The 26,264-nt window shown below is 37.3% G+C and overlaps 1 protein-coding gene across 6 annotated transcripts; it reads left to right on the top strand.

Moving 5' to 3' along the window:
- Nucleotides 1-48: 48 nt before the first annotated feature.
- shep (alan shepard) lies at nt 49-26,157 on the top strand. Of its 6 annotated transcripts, none has more exons than XM_066739122.1 (11): nt 49-1,877; nt 14,836-15,288; nt 15,910-16,124; nt 16,382-16,440; nt 16,532-16,623; nt 20,308-20,465; nt 20,545-20,698; nt 20,779-20,991; nt 21,137-21,229; nt 21,318-21,484; nt 21,856-26,157. In XM_066739122.1, the coding sequence occupies exons 1-10, from the start codon at nt 1,821-1,823 to the stop codon at nt 21,468-21,470; spliced, it is 1,647 nt and encodes a 548-aa protein (XP_066595219.1). In that variant the 5' UTR covers nt 49-1,820; the 3' UTR covers nt 21,471-21,484; nt 21,856-26,157. The 6 variants fall into 6 exon arrangements, with proteins under 6 accessions (XP_066595219.1, XP_066595218.1, XP_066595217.1 ...); XM_066739121.1 differs by having other exon boundaries at nt 16,532-16,656; nt 20,797-20,991; XM_066739120.1 differs by having other exon boundaries at nt 16,532-16,656.
- The last annotated feature ends 107 nt before the right edge of the window (nt 26,158-26,264 follow it).

Below are 26,264 nucleotides of genomic sequence, written 5' to 3'. Positions count from 1 at the left end.
CTCCCAGTGGCGACTCTCTTCAGTTTCAGGCAAGATGGGCGATCTTCGCCGGGCAGTAGCTTAGACTCTACCTACAAGACAACACACACACTCAATGTTTCCTAACGACAAGTAACAATTGTACATTTATTTTATTTAAGGAAACGACAAATTCTATTTTTGTAACATGCTGTTTTAGTAGTGCTGTGCAATTTGTACGATAGAAAGTGTGATAAGCTCGTTTATGAGCGGGCGACTACGAAAGTGCGAAAGAGAATAGGAGGGATAGAGAGAGGGAGAGAGAGGGAGAGAGAGAGAAGCGTTTGGCGAGCAAGCACAAGAGTCGTAGCCAGCAGGAAGAAGCAGCGGCTGGTTAGGAAGATAGACGGGGAAGGACTGATAATAGTGAAAGAAAAGGATAGGGAGGTGAAAGAAGCTTATGTGGATTAACAAAAGAAGAAGAATCTTGTAAAATTTTGATTTAGTGCGAAATATCGCTGGAGTAGCTGATGGTTAAGGACGATCCTACCCCAGCAGTACTCAGGTAGAAAACGCCGACGAGCAGGAGAGCTGGGTAATATCTCTCTCTTTACTTCAGGCCTCTCTCCCAGTTCTCCCAGCTCGTTCTTGGCCAAAGGAAACTCGCAACAGCAGCGAAGGCGCTTGTACTCTGTAACAGCAGCTAGCTGTCTCGGTCTTGTATTACTCTCGATTGGGTGTATGCGTGCAAGACTACCGTTCGGGTATCCGTGTACGTGTAGTGGAAAATATAACGTGGAGAAAAGTGTAAAAAGACCGGCGACAAAGTGCACGACACACCCTCTTCTTGACACTCGACATCCTTGTACCGCGTCAATTCTCGCCAATTATATACATTCATATATATTTATTTATATGTGTACACGGAGGACAATATCTTCCATTTTTCCCTACTTTACCCTTCCTCTTTACACTTCCTTTTAAATTTTCTTCGAGCTCTGTACGTTTACGTAGCCACGCGTACGTACCAGACGGATCCTCTTCTCTCGTCTCCTTCCATTTTCTACTGCTTGGGAGTGTGGAGAGTACGTATACATACATCCGTCTCACTCTCTCGCTATTGGCCGATAGTCTGAAAACTGCCTCTGCAAAACAGAGGCCAGCAGCCAGCGTTCATCGTCCATTCTTGTTAAACTGCAAGAGAGATTAGTATTTGGGTCGGTTTCGTACACGCTCATGCCTAAGATATCATAAAACTGATCAAAGCCGGCTTTCCAGCAGGCAAACAACCACTCGGTCAGTGGTCAGTCAGCCCATTGGGAGACGATACAACGCTATACGTCGTCGTCGACGTCCTCCTCGTCGACGTAGTGTGCCCGTCCCTCTCCCCCATCGGTCTCCCCACCGTTTCTCTCACCGTACCGAGCCACTTTCGGAGCATCCATCATCATCCTTCTCCCTTCATCCTTTCCGGTTTCCTCCGGTCAGTTTGATCGGCCGATCGTACTGCAAATTCGTGCGTGACCGTGATGCGTCGATCCAACGTCATCTAGTGTGCCGAGAGATACGACAACACGCGACCGACTGACGCCATTATTTTTCGGCAACGGAAGAAGAGGAAGCCAGTCAATCAGTGCTACGTGTATGTGCATGTATGTGAGTGTGTGCGCGTGTGCGCTTCTGTGAAGGAGGGGGGGAAAGAGAGAGAGAGAGAGAGAGCGAAATAGCACGAGAGATACGGCGCTAAAGGAGGAAATAAGAGAAGAGAGAGAGAGAGAGAGAGAGAGAGAAGTACAAGATTAGTCAACGAGCTTTCATCTTGTGTTATCGTAGAGGAGCAGTATAGCAACAACGCCGCAAACATGTCTGTGAGAATGGAAAACGTAGCCGCGCCAAGAAAGATCAACTATAAGATGATGGTAAGTAAAAGGGGCAGCGATATAGTTGGCAATTGTAATCTCTTTGAGATTCGCGCATGCTTGTCTCTCCGAAGTAGGAGAGAGCGTAATATTTAGCGCGTAAGTGAATAAGTTTCTCGAGTATTGCTTCGTGTGTGAGATATGTTTCTGCGTTGAATGTACGCGAAAAAGCAGCAAAAGTATGAGTGCTTGAGAGGGAAGGGAGTACGAAGGGTTAGAGAGAGGAGGGGTTGGATTGGAGGAGAGTCGAGTCCTTTCCTGAAAAGCGTTGCTTACCATGAGGGCAGCCGTCGAGTCGACGGCAGCGACGGGCTTTTGCGGAACCGGCGTAGTTTGACAGCTTGCCGCGGGGCGTCTACTGCCCCACCCAGTTCTTTCCCCACTCTTCCTCCCTATAGATGTCTCTCTCTTCTCTTCTCCGCTCTATTGCTATCCTATTCTCTACCCTTTCCTTCCCTAACACAATCCCTCCCCTTCTCTCTCTCTCTCTCTCTCTCTCTCACACTCCTTTCGTCACTCTTATCCTAACCTCTTTCTCGTACTTCCCCCATATCTCTTATCTCTTTCCTTTTTACATTCTAACCTATACAATTACTTTCAACGTTTGTTTCTTTTTTAGAAGCCAATCGTTCCATTATATAGAAATATATTAATAATTGTCCGCAACGTGGACCAATACGTTTATCGCTTACACTCATGTCTTAGCAAAGGAACATTCTTGCATAAACTTAGTGTAAACGAAGATAGACAAGGATTCTGCCTGCTGAGAAACTACGTCGTTGGATACGCGATTGTTGTCACTACTGTGCTTAATTTTGATTTGTTTCTCTCCATACTCGTGATTTATGCTCTTAAAGTGTCAACACACTTTGAATCGCTTTGAAATATTTTCGTAGGGTCATTCGTAGTGTACTTATTGTCTCGTTTAGCTTAACAAGAAAGTATTGCCTTTACGTTCGCTCGTAAGGAGGCAAGCGCGATGTGTGCTTTATGGAAGTGATCATCAAGTTTTTACAAATATTATTCACTTTTGACATTGACTGCATATATTGTCTCCTGGTCACAAAATATTCTTCATCGGCATCAACGACCTTCGCAATCACAAATAGCACATGGAACGATGGCTCGCGCGCAGCAGAAACCTCGCTAATGTTGCACAGAATGTTAAAATTTCAAATTCAACCAGCCTTTCAATTCCTCGCCTCTCTTATCGACGTTTATCTCGCCATTTACGTCACTATCGACTGCGATCTATTTGTTTATTTGTAAAGCAATAAATGTATGAATGACGCAGTAGGTCGCTTAATAACGCTGCTTCTATCTCTGAGGGTTTCATGAATTCTTGAGAACATGGCTGACAAATGAAGGGGTTATCAACAAATGCTGAAGTTCAAGTAGAACTCATCTACACAGTGTGCAAACAGCTGTTCATTTCGGTTTTATTAGCATTGCCCATCATTAGTAATATTTCACCATTTTTGCCTTCTTTCACGCGCACGTTCTTTTCTCAAAAATTTCCACTTCCCATTAGAAAACTGCTCACTTAAACTTATACCTGAGCAGCATAGCTTACGTGCTAATGAGTATTTAGCGAAATATCATTTGCCATTATCAGCTGAGTCAGACTGAATTTTCCTCTGTCATTCTTATCAAGTTTAACATTTCTTTCCAGAAAATAGGGAATTCTCATCGAAGACCAGAAATTTAAATTGAATAAAGCACAAGATTGATTTCATTGGAAATGAGCAAGCCTACATAAATATTTTCGATAAGATAACTTTCTCTGGAAGAGAAACACAGTTTTGATACATTAAAAGCTTGTGGGACAAAAATCTAACATTCTCTAAGCACTTGGTTATTCTAGACTTGGGTTAAATTTAACCACAGTTGAATCTTCCTCACAAACATATACAATTTCAATGAATATTGAAAAAGTCGTATAACCGTTCAACCAGATTTATTTACTGGAAATCGTTATAATTTTAAATACAGCTTTGATTTTTAAACTATATCTAAATATCTGAAATTGCAGTAATCAGGATCAGAAGACTGAAGTGTGACTAATCTGATGTTGGAATGAGCGAAGAAAGGTTAAAAGGTTAGGTCAGCTAGGGAGGAAAATACGTACGAAGGATATTGATTATTTGTAGCTGTTCTCTTCTCATCGGCATGGCTTGTCCATACTCAACCAGCCAATAGCTTCTTATTACGTATTATAGGACTGAGATGTCTTAAACCCATTTCACTGTAAATCGTATATTAAACAATAATATTGTGCTCATCGCGACCAAACGTACATATCAGTTTCTATATACTCCTATGTAGAACAGAGTCTATAGATGTTTGGACAATCAATAATGATTCGGTGAATTATTAAGGAATCATGGTAATTTGTTAAAACTGAGAACGCAATGCGAGTTAATTTCTGGCTTTCCTAGAACGAGGCACCCACTAGTCGAAGCTTTAATGACCACCGAAGCACAAAGAGTGACCAAACGCTGATGGAGTGAATCATCGAGAGAATAAAAGGAGTTTGCTGGCATTCCTGACTAATTTGGCATCTTTCTCAGAGAAGATAGGAATGGGGGAGGGGGGGGGGGGTGGAGATAATTAGATAAAAGTGCAATTATCAAAGCAAACGTGCTAGAACGAAAGGGACTTGGGTAGTTTGCTTGGCACATACACAAGCACAAAGAGGCACGCAGATACAGGCGCACCATTCACAAAGCCCCAAGCCAGTGTACAACGAACGGTACCCGACACGGTAAAGAGTCAAGGTCGTCCATCGTTCAGTGGTCATTCCTCATATCCCTCTCCTTTCCTCTCCTCTCCTCTCCTCTCCTCTCCTCTCCTCTCCTATCGCTGTTCTACACTCAATTTCTGCTGAAACTTCAAACTCTTGTCCTTACTTATCCTGAAAAACACAATTCAGTCATTATTATTACAATTAAAAAAATAAAAATAACACAAGATACCTTTTTTGTAATTGAATGCCAATCTTATCGCCTCCTGATATCAAACTCGCTGACCTGCGGTCAGCCTGGAAAGTATTTCTATTCGTACACCACTTTTTGTTTCGTTTAAACATCTATGAACAGTGCATATAATGTATTGTACTCATTAAAGTGATATTAGAATGTTCGATTTATTAGTTTAGGTGTTTTGGTATTTTTGGAAAAATGCAGTAAAATCATTTGTATAAGCTTGAAGTTTTTTATCTTACTCCTTTTTTCACCAATTAAATTTGACAAAGCCATTTTTGAAAAATTGATGAAAGTTGTATGAGCAATTCCATCCTATATTTTGTACCTATACCGTAAATCGAAACACGGAATTGGATTTTCATGTATAGTGGCAATTAAATGAATGAAGCTACGAGGAGCGGATGTGGGCACAATTATTAATACGGCAGGCACAATAGGCTGGGAACGACGTTGACCTTCGAAGGCTTGCACATCGCTTTTAGAATTCAGTTTACGTAGTTTCAGCGGAACCAGAACCAAAACTCTCATACCTAAACATTTATGGTACAGTGAACCTATGTATGCCACCAGCTTAGTCTCAGAATGCCCTTAATCTGTCAAATCAAGTGGAGTTTTCGGTATTACACTATAAACATGAAAAAAAACTACAGACACTTTTTTTACATTGGTCGATCGCTCAATGGTAAATACAAAAGTTTATCTCGTTAGAAACTCATTGACATGGATGATCTGGTGAATAAGAGGGTGTTTAAAAAATCTAAAAATAGAATTTTTGTGATATAAAGTGTACAAATTTCACAATTTATCACGTGGAAACAGAGAGACTTATTTGAGATTCGTGTATTATAATAATTTTGTGATAAATTGATGAATAGGTGTGATTTTTGGTAGCGCGTATCGAGCTGAGTAAATTAAGCAGGCCAGAGACGTATGGGCCATATTGCGACTCTCTCGTCTAAACTCATTGTTCTAGTACAGTGTGAGTACACGGAAGCACGCGACTCTCGTGCTAATAATACGTCCCGACGGCCTAAACTCGGGAAAGGGGTTTCGAATCTCAAGAGAATAGGCAGAGAGCCAAACACTCTTCTTGCTCATCTACCTCTCTACTCGCTTCTCTCAACTTGACTAGAACATTTCTCAACAAACCCAACAATTTCAATTAATAATACTAGTTTCAATTCTGTAAACGCGAGTTCCTTATATTTTGATAAAAATAAAAAAAGTAGTAACCTAATCTCAATCGATATCGTCGCTGACACTCGAATGCGAAATCAGATGGATGAAAGAAAAGAAAAATTTAAAGGGTTTGATTGCTCCGTGCAAAATCCATTTTGCAAACCATTTATTCACATTTCTTAAGCAAATCATTTTAAACTTTGCAAAAATTATGTTGTACTTCCTTTAATTAAGTATTACAATAATAAACAAATGAAAAATCTTGATATTATCTAGTAGCAGTTAGCAATTGTTTGTTTAAATCTAGAATTATTCGCGAAAATAATTCAAATAACAAAAGAATGTTAATTGTTGATTCAAAAGAATTGTTTAAATTGAGAGAAATTGTTTCAGGCTGAGAATTTTTCCTTGTTTCACACACACACACACACACACACAAGTAGCAAAAGACCTCTCGATGATCTATATTTGTGCGTTACATTGGCATTGGACTTTTGAAGATTATCGAGTGATGTCCTTACTGATAAGCGGTGGATGAAATGCGAAAAGCAGTTTCCATGAAAAAATATGTCGAAATAAATAAAAAACACGCGTTTGTGTTATTTAATCGCCTGCTACTCTATGCTGCTAATCTACAAAAATATCAATTTTAGCTTGCACACGTTGTACAATTTTATTCGTGGTAAATTAAAGCGACTCGCATTTAAGTTAGAGCAGCTTTATCCAACATCTGCGTGTAGTGCGATTACGCGCTGTACATATAATTAGTGTTCCGTGAATTTTTGCATGATATGTTTTCAGTGCCCTATACGATGAAACCTGTTGATTGAAAACTCGACGCAAGTGGCTAAAGTTGCATTTTGTGATTTTCTCGCGATTGTAACACGATATGCATAAAATTTATTAAATAACAATCGTTGATGTAACAAAGCGTCTTGTTCTGAGTAAAGTTTTTGTCTTCCAATTCCATTGATACACGTAAAACTCGCATGAATAAATCCAATCTAATCAGTAGATACTCGACGAGTTAAAAGTTCAATTTACGAATTTCTATCTGCTTAGTTGTTAAATTAAAAGCGATTTTCGAGTATATCAGGAGCAGTTGAAAAAATTCACTAAAAACTTTAACCTATATGTTTTTATCAGTTATACTTGATGAATCTAAATTAAGGTAAAATTCGAATAATCGTTTTTTAGGGCTATCGACAAACCGTATCGTATCGAAGAGTTTTTATCGTGCGAATGGCAATTTGAAAATAAACTCCGTTACTCGACTTGCAAATTGATGGCATCTTAGGTGAAACGCAAATATCTGCGTATGTTTATTTTACATACACGAGTGTGCATAATGTTCCACGAATAAATGTACTATCTTTGAGGTGCAGAAAGCCCTATCAGAATGGTAAAACTGAAATTCACAATTCGTTAATGGGTCAAGGATAACGATCAATGACTAAGTGCCTTAGTACGTAGTTTATAAAGGAACCAATCAGTAGTTTAACCCTGAGACCGCAGGCTGTTTTCAATTAAAAATAAGGTTTCATTTTCATTAATATTTACTTTCCCGTGTAATACTCGTATTGTGCCAATTCTCCGAAATTTTACGTAGTCTAAATACGGTCCAATTTGGAGTTCTATAAACATTACGAGCTATTATTTATTTCTTAGAATCAGACAATCCTTTTTTCATGTTTACATAGACTTTCCCATGAATCAACTATTCTTCAGTGCCCCAACTCAATCCACAAAGAAATAGTAAACAAGTCTGCTTCTTCGAATTGCAGGATCCGATGATTTAATTCGTTGATTTGGTGCATTGTATAACTTGTTTGAAATAAATATGTAGAATGACAAGATATGAATAATTTATTCAAAATACCAATAAATAAACTAGAATCGGTACGGTCCACGAGTGTGTGTAATTAAATATTAAAGAAAGGTATGAATTTTTAAAAATTTCTAATGCAACTAATATACAAAGAAACTAGGTCGAGTTATATTTTAAAAAAATAGTTTTCTTCGCTACAGTTCGGAATGCTAGATGGAGAGAACAAATACACACAGAGAAAAATTATGGTGGCCGTGACGGACTGTAAATTTTCGCGAGTGCGTATTTTCAAGGTGAAGAAACGGAATGCTTGGTATGCGCCGACTCGGCACGGCACGAAGAAGCTCTTTGCCGTTCTCCCTATACTCCGCCTGCCATCCCCTCCCCACCCACCAATTTCCCCTCCTACATTCCCCCACCTTTCTCTCCGCAATTTCTTGCTCTCCCCATGGCCTCTCTTCTACCTTTTTACATTTCTATATTTTTCCCTCCCACCCTCGTACCCCTCTACCCCCTTTTCCTCATCTCCCCGTTCTTTTATTTCGCGAAAATAGAGAAAAAAAATAGCGAGTTAGGTGGACGAGACTGCTATCTTACCTGTGCGCACAAAACCCTCATAGTCTTCTTTCCTTCATCGGCCATTGAAGGTTCGCGAGTGCCAATGCGCATGCGCATGCGCATTCTCCTCTCTACCATCTCGCGGCGAATTGTGGCAAACCAGCCGAGTCGCGCCACGCCGGCCGGCCGGCTTTGCCTTTTTCCACCTTTTTCCTTGTCCCCTTTACTTTCAGTTCCTTGCTTTTCTCCTCCACCCTCTACTATCCTCTCCTGGTCAGATATTTGCTTGCACGCGCCATGTGTCACGCCACCGTTCCTCTTCTCTTTCTCTCATTTTCCACTCATCTTTCTCGCAGCCCTCCTCTTCACCCTGTTGCCTTCGAACGCTCCTAGCGCCGCCACGGTTTCCTAACCTGTCTCTTGAGATTTGTTAATTGACGAAACGTCGTACTCCACATATCCTAAATATACCTTCTTTAATTTCCTTCTGGGAATCAATACTGCGGCGAGTCGGCTACGCAAGTACATCGTATTTATTCGAGGAGAATGTTTTCAGTTAAATTATTGTAGTAGGGTTTAGGTTAAGGCAAACGAATTAAATTGATATTTTGGCTTAGGCTACTTTCAGTAGATTTAGCATCGTTATGGACGGTATGTGGGGCGATTACGGGTAGATCTAGGTGTGTAGGGCAGCAATAACACGTTGCTGCAGAACAGTATCACATCCGTGCAATCTATAGCTTATAGAGATTGCCAGCTGTGACAAGCGTGCACACTTGCCGTGACCGTGAAACACCAAATGAAACTAATGCTTAAAACGATGACGATTAATCGGCTCCGTTAATAACGCCTGAAACTCCTATAAATAATATAAAAAGTACTCTAAATACAAAAAATTGATCGAAATTTAAATATATATTTAGTTTTATTTTTAAATTACTTCCAGAAATTTCTTATTCTTAATTATTGTGTATATATACGTTTATTCGTTTTAACTACAAATGTTTAGTTGTCCTTTTTTTCTGAATTTATATAATGATTACATAAACATTCTATTATACCTAAGCTTCTTTTGGTCTGCAGGATAAAACGTAGTAAATATTTAGAAAACAAATACGAAAAGAATTATAAAGCTATTATAATCGACTATATTTTGTTGTTGTGCTTTTCTGACGATACCACTTAACTTGATCCTCTGTTTCTAATAATACCAAATGAAGGAACAACAGTTAGCGTATCAAACTATTTTATTTATACTCTTGTCCGATTGTAATTACAATTCGTCGACAATGTTTCCATTTGCAAGTAATCTGTTGACCACAATAATAACTTGTCTTCGTATCTTGTTAAAACACAAACATATCAAATATAAGACACGGTACACCAGTCATGAGCGTGACGTACACAAATTGGTTTGCCTTACAGACTTGTACTGCCGTCCTTAAATAAAACGTCTCGACTGAATTTTTTAAAATTCCCTACTTTTATTTAAATACTGGTAATTCTATGCATTTTTGAATTCATTTCCATTAAATAATACTTTCATAACTGCGGCTTACACTTTTATAAACACATCAATTTTGGTCGTATAAAAATTAAGTTAGTTGCCTTACTTATATAATAAGTCATGCTTAGCATACTTATTGTTTTGTCAGTTGTGACATTTTAATGAATGAAAGAGCAATATGAGCACACACAAGCAGCTCTTTTGGTTAACTATATATAAGAATATATATTATCAAGAGATCTAATACCATTAAAGTTCAAACACTCCAATAGTTTCTATCAAAATTATATATTGGCCTAAAACCTGATATTTCAAACTCATTGTATATTTTCCTGAAGATACGAGAGTACGCTAATAATCAGTTCATTATCATTGAATTCTTCCAATCCGATAAACAATATTTTACACGTAAAGAATCTATTTGTGATGAAGATAAATAAAACATTTAACGCATGAGCGACGAATCACAATGAATTACATTAATCATAGTTGCCGAGTTATCGTTCAAAAATATCTATTGAAAGATATCCTCGGTTTGACCTTGAGTGGCCTTAAAAAGGTGAAATCAAGGCCACCTTTTTTCAAGCAGAGCTGCTAACTCTTTATTGCGCGAAGTTGCAGTTGAACTCAATAGTTTTTCAATTATATCGTAATAATGTATAACTGCGTTTATTAACAAGCGAGTTAAAAACCTTCGCAGGTTCTCTCCAATAATTGGAAAGAGGAATGGGTAGCCTTCGTCAGGGTCTTTCAAGGATCCCTTGTAATGATTAATCATTTTTTTAAAGCACGTTTCGTTTTAATTCAACTGTCTTTTTATGCTGCAAAATTTTCGGGGTAAAAATGATATCTTCACGGATAAAATAAATAAAAGCGAAATTGAGAGTAGCTCAGATACACACGTTATAAACTATAGAAATTTAATGTTAATATATATATTATGATTAAAAGTGTTAATACACGAGTGCATTCAGATCCTGTTTCCAATTGTTCATGAACGTAGTATAGGTTAATCGTATACGGTTAAATCTCTGTTAAATAACTCGAGTACAGTCAATCTTTTAATTTAACGTAATCGATAAAAATTGTAAATATTCAGCTGTTTCAATCATTTACGAATTACAATTTAATTATTTAACAACAGATGAATTTGGTTTCTGTCACTAAAACAAAATTGAGTTGATTGATTTAATTTTCTATTTTTAATGTTTATATTTAAATGTAAATATTAACAATGCGGTTAAATCTGTTCTAAATGAGAATGTAGTCAGTTTATCCGTTAAATTTAACGTAATCGATAATGTTTCATAACTTTCAGCTGTTTCAATTGTTTGCAAATTGCACTGCAAATATAACAACAAATCGATTTGGTTCCTCTGTTATTTGTAATAATTTAAGTTCTACAAACATATTTTCAACTTAAATATTAACAATACTGTTAGATCCGTGCTAAATATAAGCAGAATTTATATATATACATATATAGTCAGCTTTACCCATTTAATTTAATACAATCGATAATCTTCCAATAATATTCAGCTTTTTCTACCATTTCCGAATAACGTTTTAAATTTAGCGCCAAATCGAATCGGTCTCTCTGCCATTTGCAATAATTAAACTTTGCCAAATATATTTTCAACCTTTAACACGCTTGTATTTTGAGTTTGACCCGTTTAACTTTCGCCATGCATGTATATACAGATCGTATTTGTTCTTCACTCGGAATAAACTCGCCAGATGTTATCAGGAAAAATCGATGTTTCGTAGGATAATGAAAGCTGGCTAAAAATGTATGCAATAATACGATCGACGTTTTTACGTAACGAAAGCTTTTATCCAGGATGGAAGCAAAGTTGGAGGAATCGGTCTAATTGGATCCTAATGCTATTGAGGAAGACCCGAGAGAGAATCGCGAGAATCCGGCAGCAGCCGCAGGAATTTTCAGACGAAAATCAGGCTTCCTTGAGTTTTCTCGATTTCTATCGTTAGTCCGATTACTAACAGAGCGTAACGCGGAGCAAGATCGGACACGAGCAATCTGGAACATCCTGGATCCTCCGTCTCGTCCTTCTATTAGCAGCTTATGCTATACAAATTAACATAAAAGAAAGCACCGCGAATCCTGCAAGCTTCCTCTACCTATTCAAATTTCTCCTCCATCACATTTCCCTTGAAACTCGAGATTTAAATGACAAATTTCTATTTATATTTCACCAGTCGATGAAACGAATTTCTGTTCTTGCTATTCGTTGACTCAGCCGGAGCGCCATACTGTATTTCTGTAAATTATGCAAGAAACAAAAAGTAAGATATAGAAAGAAGAATCTCTCTTTTAGGGGAAATCTGTTTTGGTCTTATCACTGAAATACGCGTGATTCTTGCAAGTAGTTGAAGCAACGGTGGTAGCGGGGAAAAATGTAGAGTGCACTATTTTAGAAAGTGGTCACGAGAGTCGTACGTATAGTTTCTCGTATGCTGCACGACAGGCAGATAAGGAGCCCCTCCCCTTATCATTTATCGGTGACCTCGCGCTACCGCGGTCACGCCTCTCACTGATAACCGCGTGAAACAGCCCCCGCACCTTTAGCTCAGCTTTGCCAATTAAAACACGTACTGCAATATCACACGAACCCTTTATTACTTTATCAATCCTCAAACTACAATCTTTGCAATCCATTTTTCTTTCAACGACTATTTAACTGCAGACGGCTCGCTAGAGTCGATTATGACGCGCTTTAAATATTATAATGCACGAAGCACACAGAAAGCCTTTCCTGAGTTAACAATTTTCCAAAGTATATTCCTTCTGGTAAATTTGTCTTTCGACAATTATTTTACCACAAACGCCACTTCCCTCAACCTTCGGCAAGCAAGCATTCCTATTTCTCAGCCTCAATTGATTATTATTACTGGCTTAAGATCATTGGCTCTAAAGGATTGTGGCCGAGTAAGCAGAAAAAAACCAAAACAACGTTGCTCGACGCGAGCTGTGGATTCTCTTCACAGTGAATCATTATGATCAAAGTTTTCTTCGCGTTTCAGCTGTACTTTCTACGCTGGAATAAATACAAAGAGTGAAAAAGACACACCGAAAGTGCACGGTGAATGCTGGACGGTTGTTCTGTTCGAAGAGAAGAGCTTTATGATTATTATGAAAGATGGCGTCTATATAGGGGCTTCCAGTTGTTGTTTTGTCCGCCTTGTGGTTGTCGTTAAAATCGATCAAGGAATTGATGAAAAAAGAGGTTCGAAGCGAGTCGTGGATAGATGGAAATATATCAGGGAATACGATCGGAATAACGTTGTAGACTCGATAAGCAGGAAGTGACATCCGGTTGGTACATGACGATACCCATTTTACACCGGCACCGGCCTCTTCTCTATTTCGCAGTGAGTAACGGCTGCGCTGCGTGTCTGCATAACGTTCAATTGATCCGGTGGCATTTATGCTCGAATCATTCTCTCTACTACTCTTTCTTTTCTCTCGTTTTCTCTCTCCCCCTCCACCCCTCCCATCTCAGTATCCTTTTCCTTCCTATCGCTCCGTCGACGTGTCAATGGGCATCTTAGATCGCGCATCCTCTGTATTTATCAACATCTGCTCCCCATACACTTCTTTCTCGTTCTCATCGAAGGAGTTATCCTTGCCGAGTAAATTTTTACGCGCCACGATGCACATAAAGGCGAGTAAAAAATTGAGCTTCAAATATTTTTATCAGTCGATGAATAAATTTCAACAAACGACGTGTCGTGTTGTTTTTATAATTTATTTGTTTTGCTGTACTCGAGAGAGAAAGAATAACGTTCGTCACAGTATAGAAATGATGCGGCTTTATGGTAATTATTGTTTTTCCTGGAGTAAAAATGAAACCCTCGTCAGGTTGTGTAGGAAGTGCCAAGTGAGCGTGCACGAGTTAAGTGCGATAAGTGCGTGATTTACAACTGTTAGCTTTCTGCAATCGCAGCGATCACTTATTCGAGCGTTCTCGTAACGGAGACACGGCCGCTGGCCGCGTTATCACTGCTATGTCAAAAATGCCAATCGAGGCCTTTCTAAAAGATCAGGAATGCGTCGGCCTGGAATGCTGCACAGCTTCGATCCACCTTCCCCAGTCAAATCTCACCACCGCTACTGTCTCTTGCATTATTTCTCCAAAATTGCGCATCCTCAACTTTGTTGCTGGTAATCCAATGTATGCTAGAGTTTTCTTGATATCCACACACACTTTACAATACTTTTCTCAAGAATACACGATTGACCGAGAAATTTTTTAAAGCAGGGTTTAGATTTTTCTATATCTTCAAATCTCACCACTACAAAGTTGTACGCTGCTCTCTCTATTTATCCCAGAGGGCGCGTGTTCCGTTCAGTCGTAATCGAACATGCCACTCCTGTTGATATTCTTGCTATTGAACAGTTTTCTGAAGAATACACATTTATCAACACGACTCTCGTGTTGTATCTTTGTTTACCATTGAGGCACGCGCAACTGTTCAATGGAACTACTTGGAAAATATTTTATAGAAATATATTTATCTGCTTCTTTGTAACGCAAATAAAAGAGTGCTTAATATATTTTTCAACAGCGCTTCCTACGAGTCTATTAATCCATCATTTTCACAGTGATGCACATGCGAATATTGTCGCAAATGCAAAAGTGTGTACAAGGACAATATTTTGACTCGCTACAGATTTCTCGCGCAGACGGGTTATACAAATTATTGAAAAAAAAAAGCAATTATACAATGGATAAAAAAATAAAAAATTGGAGAGCTGTTGTTATGAAATAGTGGTTTAAAGGAGGGGGGGGGGGAGGGAGGGATTTTGGTAGAGCCATCGAGTAGAGAATAAAAACAATCGGTGTTAATAAAAATAAACTGATGTTGATTTTCTGATTTCAGGGTACAAACGGACCACGGCCAACATACGTAGGGGCTAACAACGGGAATGCCGGTAGCGCCGGTGGTGGAGGTGGAGGAGGAGGCGGCGGTGGCGGGAATGCTGGAGGAGGCGTTGGCGTCGGTGCAACCGGGGGTGGGGGTAGCGGAGGAGGTGGAGGCGGTGGTCATGGTCTGAAGGGCAACGCTGGTGGAGGTGGTGGCGGGGGCGGGGGGCCACGAGGAGGCAACCCCGTTCAGTATCGCGCAGCCAGCGGTACCGCCGCCGCTTGGGGGGCAGCGCCCTCGCACGCAGCCGCAGTCGCTGCAGCTGCATATCCACCCTACAATCGCTACCCTAATGCCGCCGCCGCTGCTGCTGCGGTTGCTGCCGCCACGCAGATACCCGTAGGCGCTCAACAACTCCCCCCCACCGCCAACCCTTATGCCACTGCTACCTACGCACAGCACGCTTCGGTAATTTCTTCTTCTCGATCTGCCAGATAATTCTTATGTATTTCCCAAACATCACCAAGTACAATAAATTCAAATCAGATTTCTGCCAAACGCATAAATTTACCTGCAGGCTGGACAGCTAGCCCTTACGAAGTAGATATTTCCTTCTCCTTTCCCTCATTTATGTCAGGTCGTTTTTTACAGCCACCTTTTATCACGATGAACCACCCTTCTCACCAAAAATCTCCATTTTCTAAGTTTATTTGTGTTTTGCTCAAACGATGTATGTTGATCGTATTGCTGATATTTCAAGTATTCGTTACAGTTCTCTACTTTTTCCTTAAATTAATCTATTTGCGATCTGTTCTTTTTTTAACAAATGTTTACGAGTATAGAAAAATCATAACCATGTCAGACTTAATCTTTTTTATCCCATTGTGAATTTAGAGGATAAATATTCATTTTTTATGTGAATAAATGTTAAATTTCTATTTTTTGAACTGGATTATGGATAATGAATAAATGTTTAGCAATGTTTAAAGAGATTGTGTGGAATATAATCAGCACAAAAGTAGCGTAATTTCATGATGATTTTATCAAAGATAAGGTATTTCTTATGATTAATTATGAATTTCATTTCAGTATGCCGGTCAACGAGTGCCTACTGCCTCATCGCCAGCTAACACTAATAGTAGTTCAAGCAGTGCAACGGGCAGCCAAAGCGGGACAATGAGCACAAGTCTTAGCAATAATGCTATGCAAGGACAGCAAGCAGAACAGCTGTCAAAAACTAATCTTTACATCCGTGGCCTCAACCAAAATACCACTGATAAAGACCTTGTTACCATGTGCTCTCAGTAAGTAAACTTTCTCTCAATCCGTTTTGCGACTTTCTTCAATAAATCCCAAAAAAATCTTTGTCCAAAATCGATTCCTTTTTTCATCCATCCTAGAAAGAATCACGTCCATGGTATAGTCGAGTCTGTCCAAGAAACCTCCAAAATCCAGAATTCCTTTTAAACCCAAGTAAAGCAAGTTTATATGTATATAATCAAATACTCTACTCGTTCCAAGAAATTGAAATCAACTACATTGATGAAAATTTATCTTTCAGATATGGGACTATTACCTCCACGAAGGCGATTCTCGATAAAACTACAAATAAATGTAAAGGTAAAACTCTATACTTTTTAAGTGTTTTTAATAATAAGGAGAAAGTGTGGAAGGGGGATTTTAATCAAGAAACAATAATCTTATTTTACAGGTTATGGATTTGTAGACTTTGAGTCACCGGTGGCGGCTGAGGGTGCTGTGAAAGCACTGGTCGCCAAGGGCATCCAAGCGCAGATGGCGAAAGTGGGTATCTGGTTGCTCCCTAGACTGGCCAGTGTACGTTGGTTGTGCATGCAAGTACAGTAATACCAGAGTAACAGTAAACCTCTCTCTTTCTCTCTATCTCTTTTTGCCCCCCCCCCTCTCTCTCTCTCTTTCTCTCAATTTGTATACAGAATGTCCTGCAAATAACAACCAAACCGAAATAATGAATAGGCGAGACCAAGTTAAGCCATAAAGTTCTTTACTATTTTGCAATAAAGGTGAATTTTATTTCAGAATTCTTAAGAAGAATAAATTATATTAATCGAGGTTCTTTGATTTTATACCAGTCCCAGAAAATAAGCAATGGGTTAGGCCTCAGCGTTAACGAGGGGAGGTATTTCTTATACCAATTACCAATAGAGTACCAAATACAAATCTGATTTGCATGTGTGTGTTTTGTTTGCTTCGTCAATTGGTTTAGCTTCCCTCTGAAGCTTCGTTTTTTGCTTAACCTATCGTCTTCGACTTTCAATCAACGATCTTGATTATTGTTTTATTTTTCTTAATAATATATTAAATAATGTTACATGTGTTGTACATACAGAATAGTAAAGAACTTTTTTACTTAATACAATCTTACCCATTTGCTTTCCGGTTTGACTGATATTCAAAGGATATCTTACAAATTATCTAAATCTATCTCTTTATCTTCCTTTTCTATCCTCTTATTATATTTATTTACTTCATTCCCTCTACTTAAAGCACTAGTCCTACTTTTATGCACTTCCAATATTTCTGTTTTTAGCTATTTTTCATTTTCTCTTACCGTGATTATTTTTTTCTTCATATAATCCCTTCCACAGTAGCATTTATAAATAACATGAAAAAAAGAATTGAAATATTTATAAGATTATAAGAAATCTGAATTTATGGCATTATAAAAAGTACTGAACTAGCTTATAAATGTTCGGTTTTCTTGATTTAGTTCAACCTTTTAAACATTAGATATTTAAACGTATATATTTCATTTTAGAGTAGTTATTTTGTAGAATGTCTTTAGTTAATTTAGTAAATTTGATTTCCTCGTTTATTTTGAAATTCTTATTTTCTTTCTATTTGAGTATCATTTACGTAGTGTTATAGAAACCTAAAATTGACTATAATAATAAATTCGTACCATTGAATCCACCAAACTCTATCGTAAACTTCTAAAACTCTTATTTACCAATTCTCTCTTATTCTATCTGAAAACCTGCCAACCTGTCAATGCTTGCTGCTATACCTCGGCCACAAATCGCTGATACTGCTATGTCAACACATTTCCAAGTTATGTCTGAAAATCGCATTCATTTCAGCACTAATTGAAGCCTCTAACGAATATCTATTGTTTTCGATGTCATTGTCGTTGTCTCTAAATGATAATGCTATTAGTGGCCTATTGCCATACACATGAAACTTTAATGCTCCGGAAAGCTCATTGGGAACGACATAGTTTGAAGTATGGCAGCATAGACAATGTCAGCATATATGGTGATTCTTTCAATGTAAACTTAATGCAGTAAGAAATATAGTATTATATTAAAATGAACTTTTAAGAAAAGATAATATTAATTATACTAATGAAAGTAAAGAAGGGGAGAAAAGAATATGAAAATTTTGTCGTCGTAAAAGCTGATCCGGTGCATTTCGGTGCATCTTGTTTTATTATCAGATAATAATGGAGCCAAGGAATCGATTGGCATCGGCAAAGCATACACTCTCACATACGAGCATTGCTCCTGTTGTCCAATCACTAACATAGAATGATTCTCTTAATCTGGTCGTGGAAAAAGCACGGGGTGCTACCCCTCCCCCCCCCCCCCCCCTAGCCATAATACCAATCGCATGTGACTTTACTGTACTTAATAATATACCCCCAAACCTAACTGTATTAGGGTATATCGAGTACTTATGATTAGACGGTGCTATACAAAGATCAGCTGCTATCTTACCCACCGGGTGCTGGTTGACTCTGATTTACACATACTTGGCTTAAACATGGCTAATCAAAAGTTAACTAGCACATTAGTCAATTTTATATAATATTATAAAGTATATACTTAAAACATTACACAAGATTCGAATAATTTCCACAACTCATATCGCATGCATCTAATATTTGTGTAATGCATATAGGTAAGTCCTTTAATGCGATATTGCTGAATCTTATGTGATGTTTTCAATCTTACTCGCAAGTTGTGACATTTCCTCCCAAAATAGGATTACATTAAAATGATATTATTTTATTATACTTGTGTATAAATAGTATCTATTCTCATAGATATATTTATTCATATTTATACATACACAAATGTATATACATAAATTTAAAATGCCATCAGCTTAGCTTATAATATTTTCATTATTTATTCTTTTGTTTTAATGCATTCGCAAGATTGAAGTAAATTGTCGTAAAGTATAAGTATATTCAAGTAACCGTAGATTTCATCAAAACTATGAAAATGATGGAGCTCTAAATTTGCTGAACAGTGTACAAGAGTTCATGCAAAATCATTAAATGTGCCATATTAATAAATGTTTTACACTTTTCAGTCAATCATATTACTACTGCGTTTCTCGTTTTTGTTTTTAACACTGTAAATCACTGATACAGGAAACCATTTTATTTTTAAGTGGAAACTACAATTTATGCGAAAATTTATTTAGTCTGTTAATTGAGCCTGATTCATTCGACTTACCCATCAAAAGCTTCATAACAGTTTGTATTTATGTTAACACGTTGAGCGTCATCAAAGATATTCTTTTCATTTTTCCATTTAAAATTTTAATATTTGTGATGCACGTATGCCTATAAAAAAATTTTTTTTTTCTAAATCATCTTGCTCTCAAACTTACAAAACTTGTAAAGTAATCTGTAAAGCAAATTTGGAGACCCATCAGAATGTGGTAACGTAATGATATGAAGCATGTAAGCCTTTCGAATATAAAAGCAGTAATTTTATCTTGGCCAATCAGTTATTTCTGATTTCTAATGTCCACTTGCATACTTGAAACTAGATGAGAATAATTATTCCTATAGCTTAATGGTTTCTCTTGTAGTGTCATTGTGTAGCGAAATATCGTGTTTTGGCAAGAGGAAATATTAATGAATTATTTTATAACATAATGATATATCTATAAATATATTTACTGTATTCGTTGTGTAACTATCAAATTGATTTATTCGAGTATTATGAGAATTCATTGCTATTGTAATAATAATGGAATGAATTTTTTTAAGTATCATCTTAACATTCCAGACTACGTAATAATTGAAGTAGTTGTAAACAGTAAATTTTTAATTTTTGCATGTTTTTGCGATACGATTGTTTATAAGATTCACACAAAAAAGTACGCAATTAATTATTGTACACAAAAGTTCAAGTAAATTTATCCTAGCAGATGATGTATTATGCTTTTGTTTAGCACACTTTTTACGCTTGATTTAACATTGAAAAAAGGAGAATTTTTTGTAGAATAACTAGCTTTTAGAAAATGTTGAAATAATAATGTAGAATGCAAAACAAAAATATAGCTGTTATCGTTAAAAACTTTGCACTTGAGATATGCTTAACAGTCGTGGAAGTTAAAATGATACATATTAGATTTCTCTTTTAACATTATATATAATTATTTAATTAATCCGATACAAAATATTGCATAGTTTTTTTACTCTATTCTCAGCAACAGGAGCAGGATCCCACTAACTTGTACATTGCAAATCTACCATTGAGCTTCAAAGAAAATGATCTTGAAAGTTTACTTGCGCAATATGGACAAGTTATCTCTACAAGGATTTTACGTGATACCTCAGATCAAAGCAAAGGCGTTGGATTTGCAAGGTTTGCATAATTTTTTCTATTCAGCCCCCGACCCCTTATTAAGAAAAGCACTTAACTAATATAACTTTCAATGTTACAGAATGGAATCCAAAGAAAAATGTGAACAAATAATTCAATTGTTCAATGGGAAAGCATTGCAGGGCGCCAAGGATCCTTTATTAGTTAAATTTGCCGACGGTGGCAACAAGAAGAAGTCAATATATAAGAATACAATATGGCGAGAAACTGGCGAAGTAAGTATTTTTATAAGTATGATAGATCTAATGACAATTCATGAACTTTATTCACTGATCTTTGCGAGTAATTGTAATAGCTGAAATATTTTCGACAGAACATGACTATGAACTACGATGCGAGCGGAGTAGCGCAGAATGGTGTTGCTGCGACCCACATGCTACCTGCAGCCACATTGACTCAATACAGTCGTCATTACGGCCAAGCAATGCCTAGCTACAGCGTTCCGGGAGCTCCTTGGGTCACTCCTTACCTCGTGCAAACTGGTCCACCACATATGCAACAGGTCGACGTGAGTTTTTATATAAAACCTTTAAAACTCTTCACTCTTCTCAACTTCAATTATAGCTGGAACGTTTTCCCTTTCTACCGTGATTTACGATTACTTGAAGCAAGGATCGATCGTGACACTGACAGTAATTATTCTGATGTTACAGATGATGCCATCGGCCGATCCAAGCAATCCCCAATACAGCATGCTACCTGGTCTTACAACACAAATGTCCACTTTACATCTTGGCACTGGTTCCGTAAGTGTATCACTGATAATGGAGTAGAAGTACTCAAGGCAGTAGTTAATACTCCTTACCATTATTTAACGATGATATTTTCTTGCAGTACATAACAGCGAGTCCACACCCTTATCCTTATACAGCTTACCCAGGTCCTAGCATTATTCACACTATGCCATTGGGTGATTCTGAACAAACAAGTAACGCTGCATCTCCAGATGATTCTTATCAACAGTATCAAGCTCAGCAGCCCAAGTAGGCCACGGTTTTTAGGTCAGACACATAAATAAACGCGTATGCAAGGCTTGTGATTTTTGAGTTAGCCCTTAAATGCAGAATATGTAAAAAAAAAGTGCGAGCAAAGAGCAGAGAAAAAACCATGTTTTTAATAATTTGGTAAATTATATTATTTCCTTAAACGCGTTATGTTATAAGAAATTTAAAAAAGTTATATCAAATACGTATACACGCGATTATTTAAGTGTAAAATACATTGTTTTTGCCAGTGGTAAAGACAAGAAAATATCATGTACTTTAAGGGCTAATATTCAGCATAGGCTTACATGATTGAGATTACTTTTGAGCGGTGCATCTGTATGTTCTATGGTAAGCTAATAATGTAATTTGAAATTTTTTAATTTCAGATATGAGTACGCCGAGAGTTATATAAGTTAAGAGAGCTAGTACAGCTGCTGATACGAGGGATTATATTAACGAACGAACACGAAGGATAGACACGAAAGAGTAAATACATTACGTAAAGTCAGATAAGATTCTTCCTCATGATAAATTGACTTGCCACCCATCTTTTATACATTTTATCTAACAGATAAATAGGATGAAAGTAGTTAATATTTTGCAACGAGTAGGGAATGGATGTTGTCGTAAAGATACTGAAAGATTACGGGTGCTCGTGTCGTTGACATGTTCGACACCAGTACAGCTTAGTATGCTATAGCGCCAAGATACGACGATACGACAGGGACAAACTGATGATACATACTTGCGACGGGCAGTTTAGTGTCAAGCTGATAGGCTTCCAGGATAACTTTTAGGTATTACATTTACTAAGGAGATGATAAGTCGAAGCTGAACGCTTGTGAGAGTGTGAATAAATATTTTAACAAGAAAATGTAAACTTATAAAAACTGCTGCTCAGAAATATACAAAGGAGATTTCTTCCTAAGAATAATTAATAATAATATGCATACCGTGAAGCACTTCCATGCTAGAGTTGATATAAAAGCAAAATTAAAAAAAATTAAAATGAAGGAGAATACGAGGAGTAAGCAAAAGTCAGATTTTCCATGTATGATTGTAATCAGAGTTAATGAATAATCAGTAAATCGGATTACCTCCTGGACTCGTGCCAGCTGGCTGGCCGGTGGTTTGTGGCTGTTGCCGTGAAAAAGCATCATCGTGCTTTTGCTCCCGCTCAAATATTTTTCAGCGCGAGCCACGTAGGTGTTCTCTTTCATACAGCACACTCACACACATCACCCCATCCGCTCATTACACTCTTATCGCATTATTGTTTTTCGTTCAGACATTCCAAACCATAATGTTGACACATACATACATACCTACGCGCTCAAAAACACATACACACAGTCGAATGCACATAACAAATACACAAACACACGGAAACTGTATTGCCGCGCGGAGATTTTAATGATAAATTATGTTACGACCGCTACATTTTATGCTTTATTTTAAAAACGGTTTAATATATTTTCAATGTTGAAATCGAAACACAGCACGAAGGAAAGCTTTATTTCGGAAAGTCTCGAGAAAAAATATACATATATTATTATTATTATTATTATTATTACTATCTATTATTATTATACGAAAAGTACGAAGAAAAGAACATAGTAATTTTTAGAAACATTATATTTATGAGTACAGTTACGACGAATCGATATCAGTTTTAATTGTACAGTGAGTAACAGATATTTTTTTTAGAATTGTGCCTTTTCAGACAAATCCGTTAGACAAGGATATGCTGAAAAATATTATATTTTTACGTCGGTATATAAGTACGAAACCAGAGCCAAATTTTCATCTTCTAGTTAGGAGAATGTAATTGTTTTTTCGTTGTAGCCAGTTAAAATACTACGTTTGTTTTGGTTATATAAATTTTGATAGATTTTCTACATAGAATTTGCCACTTACGGGATTGATGATGGATCATAATACACGCAATGATTTTTGTAAATTCTAAAAATGAATCGATCGATCGATCAATCGACGAAACGGCGGTTAATTCTGAGGATCACGACGAGGGGAATGGAGAATACACGAAAAGAAAGAAGAGTCATGACACGATGAATCTAACTAATGAATAAATTAATCGATGGAACATGTGTAGGAATACCGCCCGAGAAATTATAAGAAGCAGTAAGTTTGTTACGATGGGATACGAATAGGTAGAATGTAAATTAATTTATTATATCGGACGAAAGGGGGGAGGGGTTAAACTCGTTAATAGGTGCAAGGGAACGAAATGAATAGAGGGTGGAAGAAGGAAGATTTAATACGACGACGACGATAATGATGATGCTAATGATGATAATGACGACGATGATGACGATCATGATGATGATGATGATGATGATGATGATGATTGATTATAACGACGATGACGATAATAATATATAAGGTGATGATGATTATGGAAGTGACAATTAATCATGATATTTCAAAAAAACTGTGGAAGGAATCTATAAAGATTGGGTTAGCGAGAAAGATAGGTGGGAGGCGAGTAGCTACACAACATGTATAGAAAGAAGCTTAAGGAATATTGGCGGAAGATAATTGACGCGAGGGAAGAAGAAACGTGTGAAAGCGAGAAAGGGATCGGGAGAATGATCAGGAGCGAGTGAATGGTACGATAAATGGTATAGGAATTAGTAAATAGAAACGGGCAATACCCTCCACTCCTATGTTCCTCCATACCCAAATGATAAACTGAAGATTGAAAATAAAGGACGTACATCAGACAGATAATTTGACGCTGTCTGACTTAGGTCGAGTCGAAGAACGATGAAAGAAAATGGAAAAAAAGCTTTCTACCAAATATTCGAGCTCAGCACTCGTAGCATCGAGTAACGGGCAGAGTAGCTAGATAGATTTAGAGGCGATCATAGCTATTATTATAATATTACAATAATATCGATGTATTATTATAATTAACCATTACTATTATTGACGTCATCTAAAATATGAAAGATTTTTACACTGTTGAGACTTGAAGTAAATAATATATTTAGTTTATTTTGGTACATCACGATTTGATGACAAGAGATAAAAGATGGAAAAAATGGTACGAGCTATTTTTTAAGAGACCGATTATTACTCGACTTGAGTCCAATGCGTATAGGGAAGCAGACGCAAGATAGGGGGGGAGTATGAGAGAGAGAAAAGAGGAATGTGAATGAGAGCGAGCGAATGAATGAACGAATGAGTGAGAGACAGTGAGAAAGCGAGAAAGAAAGATTGAGAGATAAGGAATGAAAGAGAATTAAAAATTGAAACCTATTTGCAAGTGTATCTTGTTGCACAAACGATTGTCAACCACGACTGACTGACAACAAAATCACATGTGATTAATAGTGAATTTTGAAAATTTTACTATAGACTTGTACTAAATATCTAATAATTATTGTGACGACCAAACAGCAACAGTGTTTAATGCTGAAACACGAACGTAGAAGGATTCTTCTGTTGAGGAATGTGAATCATCTCTACCGTCGCAAGATACGAAGTCGCACAGGATAATAGCAGGCAAAAAAGTATAATTATTTTATTGTACAGGAGATGATCGAAGAAAGTAAGATGGAAGAGGGGGATAAATAGACACGAAAACGTAAAATGTAGCATGTAGTGGTGTAAGAGCGCAGAAATAAAAAAGAGAGGGGGGGAGGGGGGTGGGTGGAAGATGTTGTGTAGCTAGTGTTGACTATGAATAGATTAGGTGAAGCTACTTCGAATAGGAAGTAATTGATTATAAGTAAGTCTAAGATAAGTTTTAGACAGTTAGTTTATAGTTAGGTTTATAACTGCCTCACTTGTTGTTATTGTCAATCAAGCGGGGCACCGTTCAGCCTATGCACCTCGTACCCGTCAAGACTGACTGGCTATTCATATTAATAATAAATATATATTATTCTACAACATATTATCTACTGTAATATAATAGTAAGGACTGCTTGCTGCGCACCGCGGGTCGGGTGCTTGGGCTGATCGGGCTGTGGTTTAAAACAAAAAAACCCGTTGGAACATTTGGTTTCCAAGCAATGCTGCTTTCCATAAGCTTTCTCTAGAATTTTAGTGTAGCGTCTCTTTAAATTAGATATTACAATACGTAGTCCTAGGATGACATAGAAATAAAGAAAGATAAAATTAGGTTGAAGCGCATCGTGTGCTTACTTTGAGCATCTGTGAGTGTGATAACGAGTGTCTCTGTTAGCTGTGTGATTGTACGAGTGGTTGTGTGAAATAACTAAAAATACGGTAGAGGAAAAAGAAGGAGAGAGAGAGAGTGAGTGAAAGTGAAAGAGAGTGAGAGAGAGAGAGAACGAGAGATAAACAGCTTAGAGTGTTTTTAAGTAAATAATGTTAGTCGATATCGGCTTAAAAGAAGCAAGTTCGAGTTAACTTGCGAGTTGACTTGATGTTTGCGTCGAGAACATCGTCTTATTTCGACTTGTACAGACCTTAGTTCACAAAGTTTTAAGTCATTGTTTTACATTGTTAAGCGAAAGTTGTAGTTTTAATGATGATCTTTGTTTTAATTTGTCCTCTTTGTCCTTGTGAAAGGCCCTCCTGCCTACCCAGACCCAGCTTTCCCCGAACCCTGCCTCTATCAGTTTCTTCTTTTGTATTGTACACAAACTCCCTTGTGTTTATAATGAAAAACAGAACATGTAATTCTTCAAAACGAACATTTTTGTCTGATTATTTTTCTTCTATCCATGTCGTTTTATTATATATAGATATACTATACTATACTCTATAATATACATATACACGGCGGCGTTCGACCAAGAAG

Source organism: Prorops nasuta, unplaced genomic scaffold, assembly GCF_024137725.1.
Source record: "Prorops nasuta isolate Cenicafe-Biocafe unplaced genomic scaffold, Cenicafe_Pnas_1.2 PNAS00019, whole genome shotgun sequence".
NCBI classification, from domain to species: domain Eukaryota; kingdom Metazoa; phylum Arthropoda; class Insecta; order Hymenoptera; family Bethylidae; genus Prorops; species Prorops nasuta.
Note: the sequence above shows the minus strand (reverse complement) of the source record. Positions and strands in the feature narration are given on the sequence as shown.

Coding starts and splice junctions, on each gene's coding strand:
- shep (XM_066739117.1), top strand. CDS start 1,821: ATGTCTGTGAGAATGGAAAACGTAGCCGCGCCAAGAAAGATCAACTAT. Junction 1,878..14,835: donor AGATCAACTATAAGATGATG/GTAAGTAAAAGG, acceptor TTCTGATTTCAG/GGTACAAACGGACCACGGCC. Junction 16,678..20,307: donor TACGTTGGTTGTGCATGCAA/GTACAGTAATAC, acceptor CTCTATTCTCAG/CAACAGGAGCAGGATCCCAC.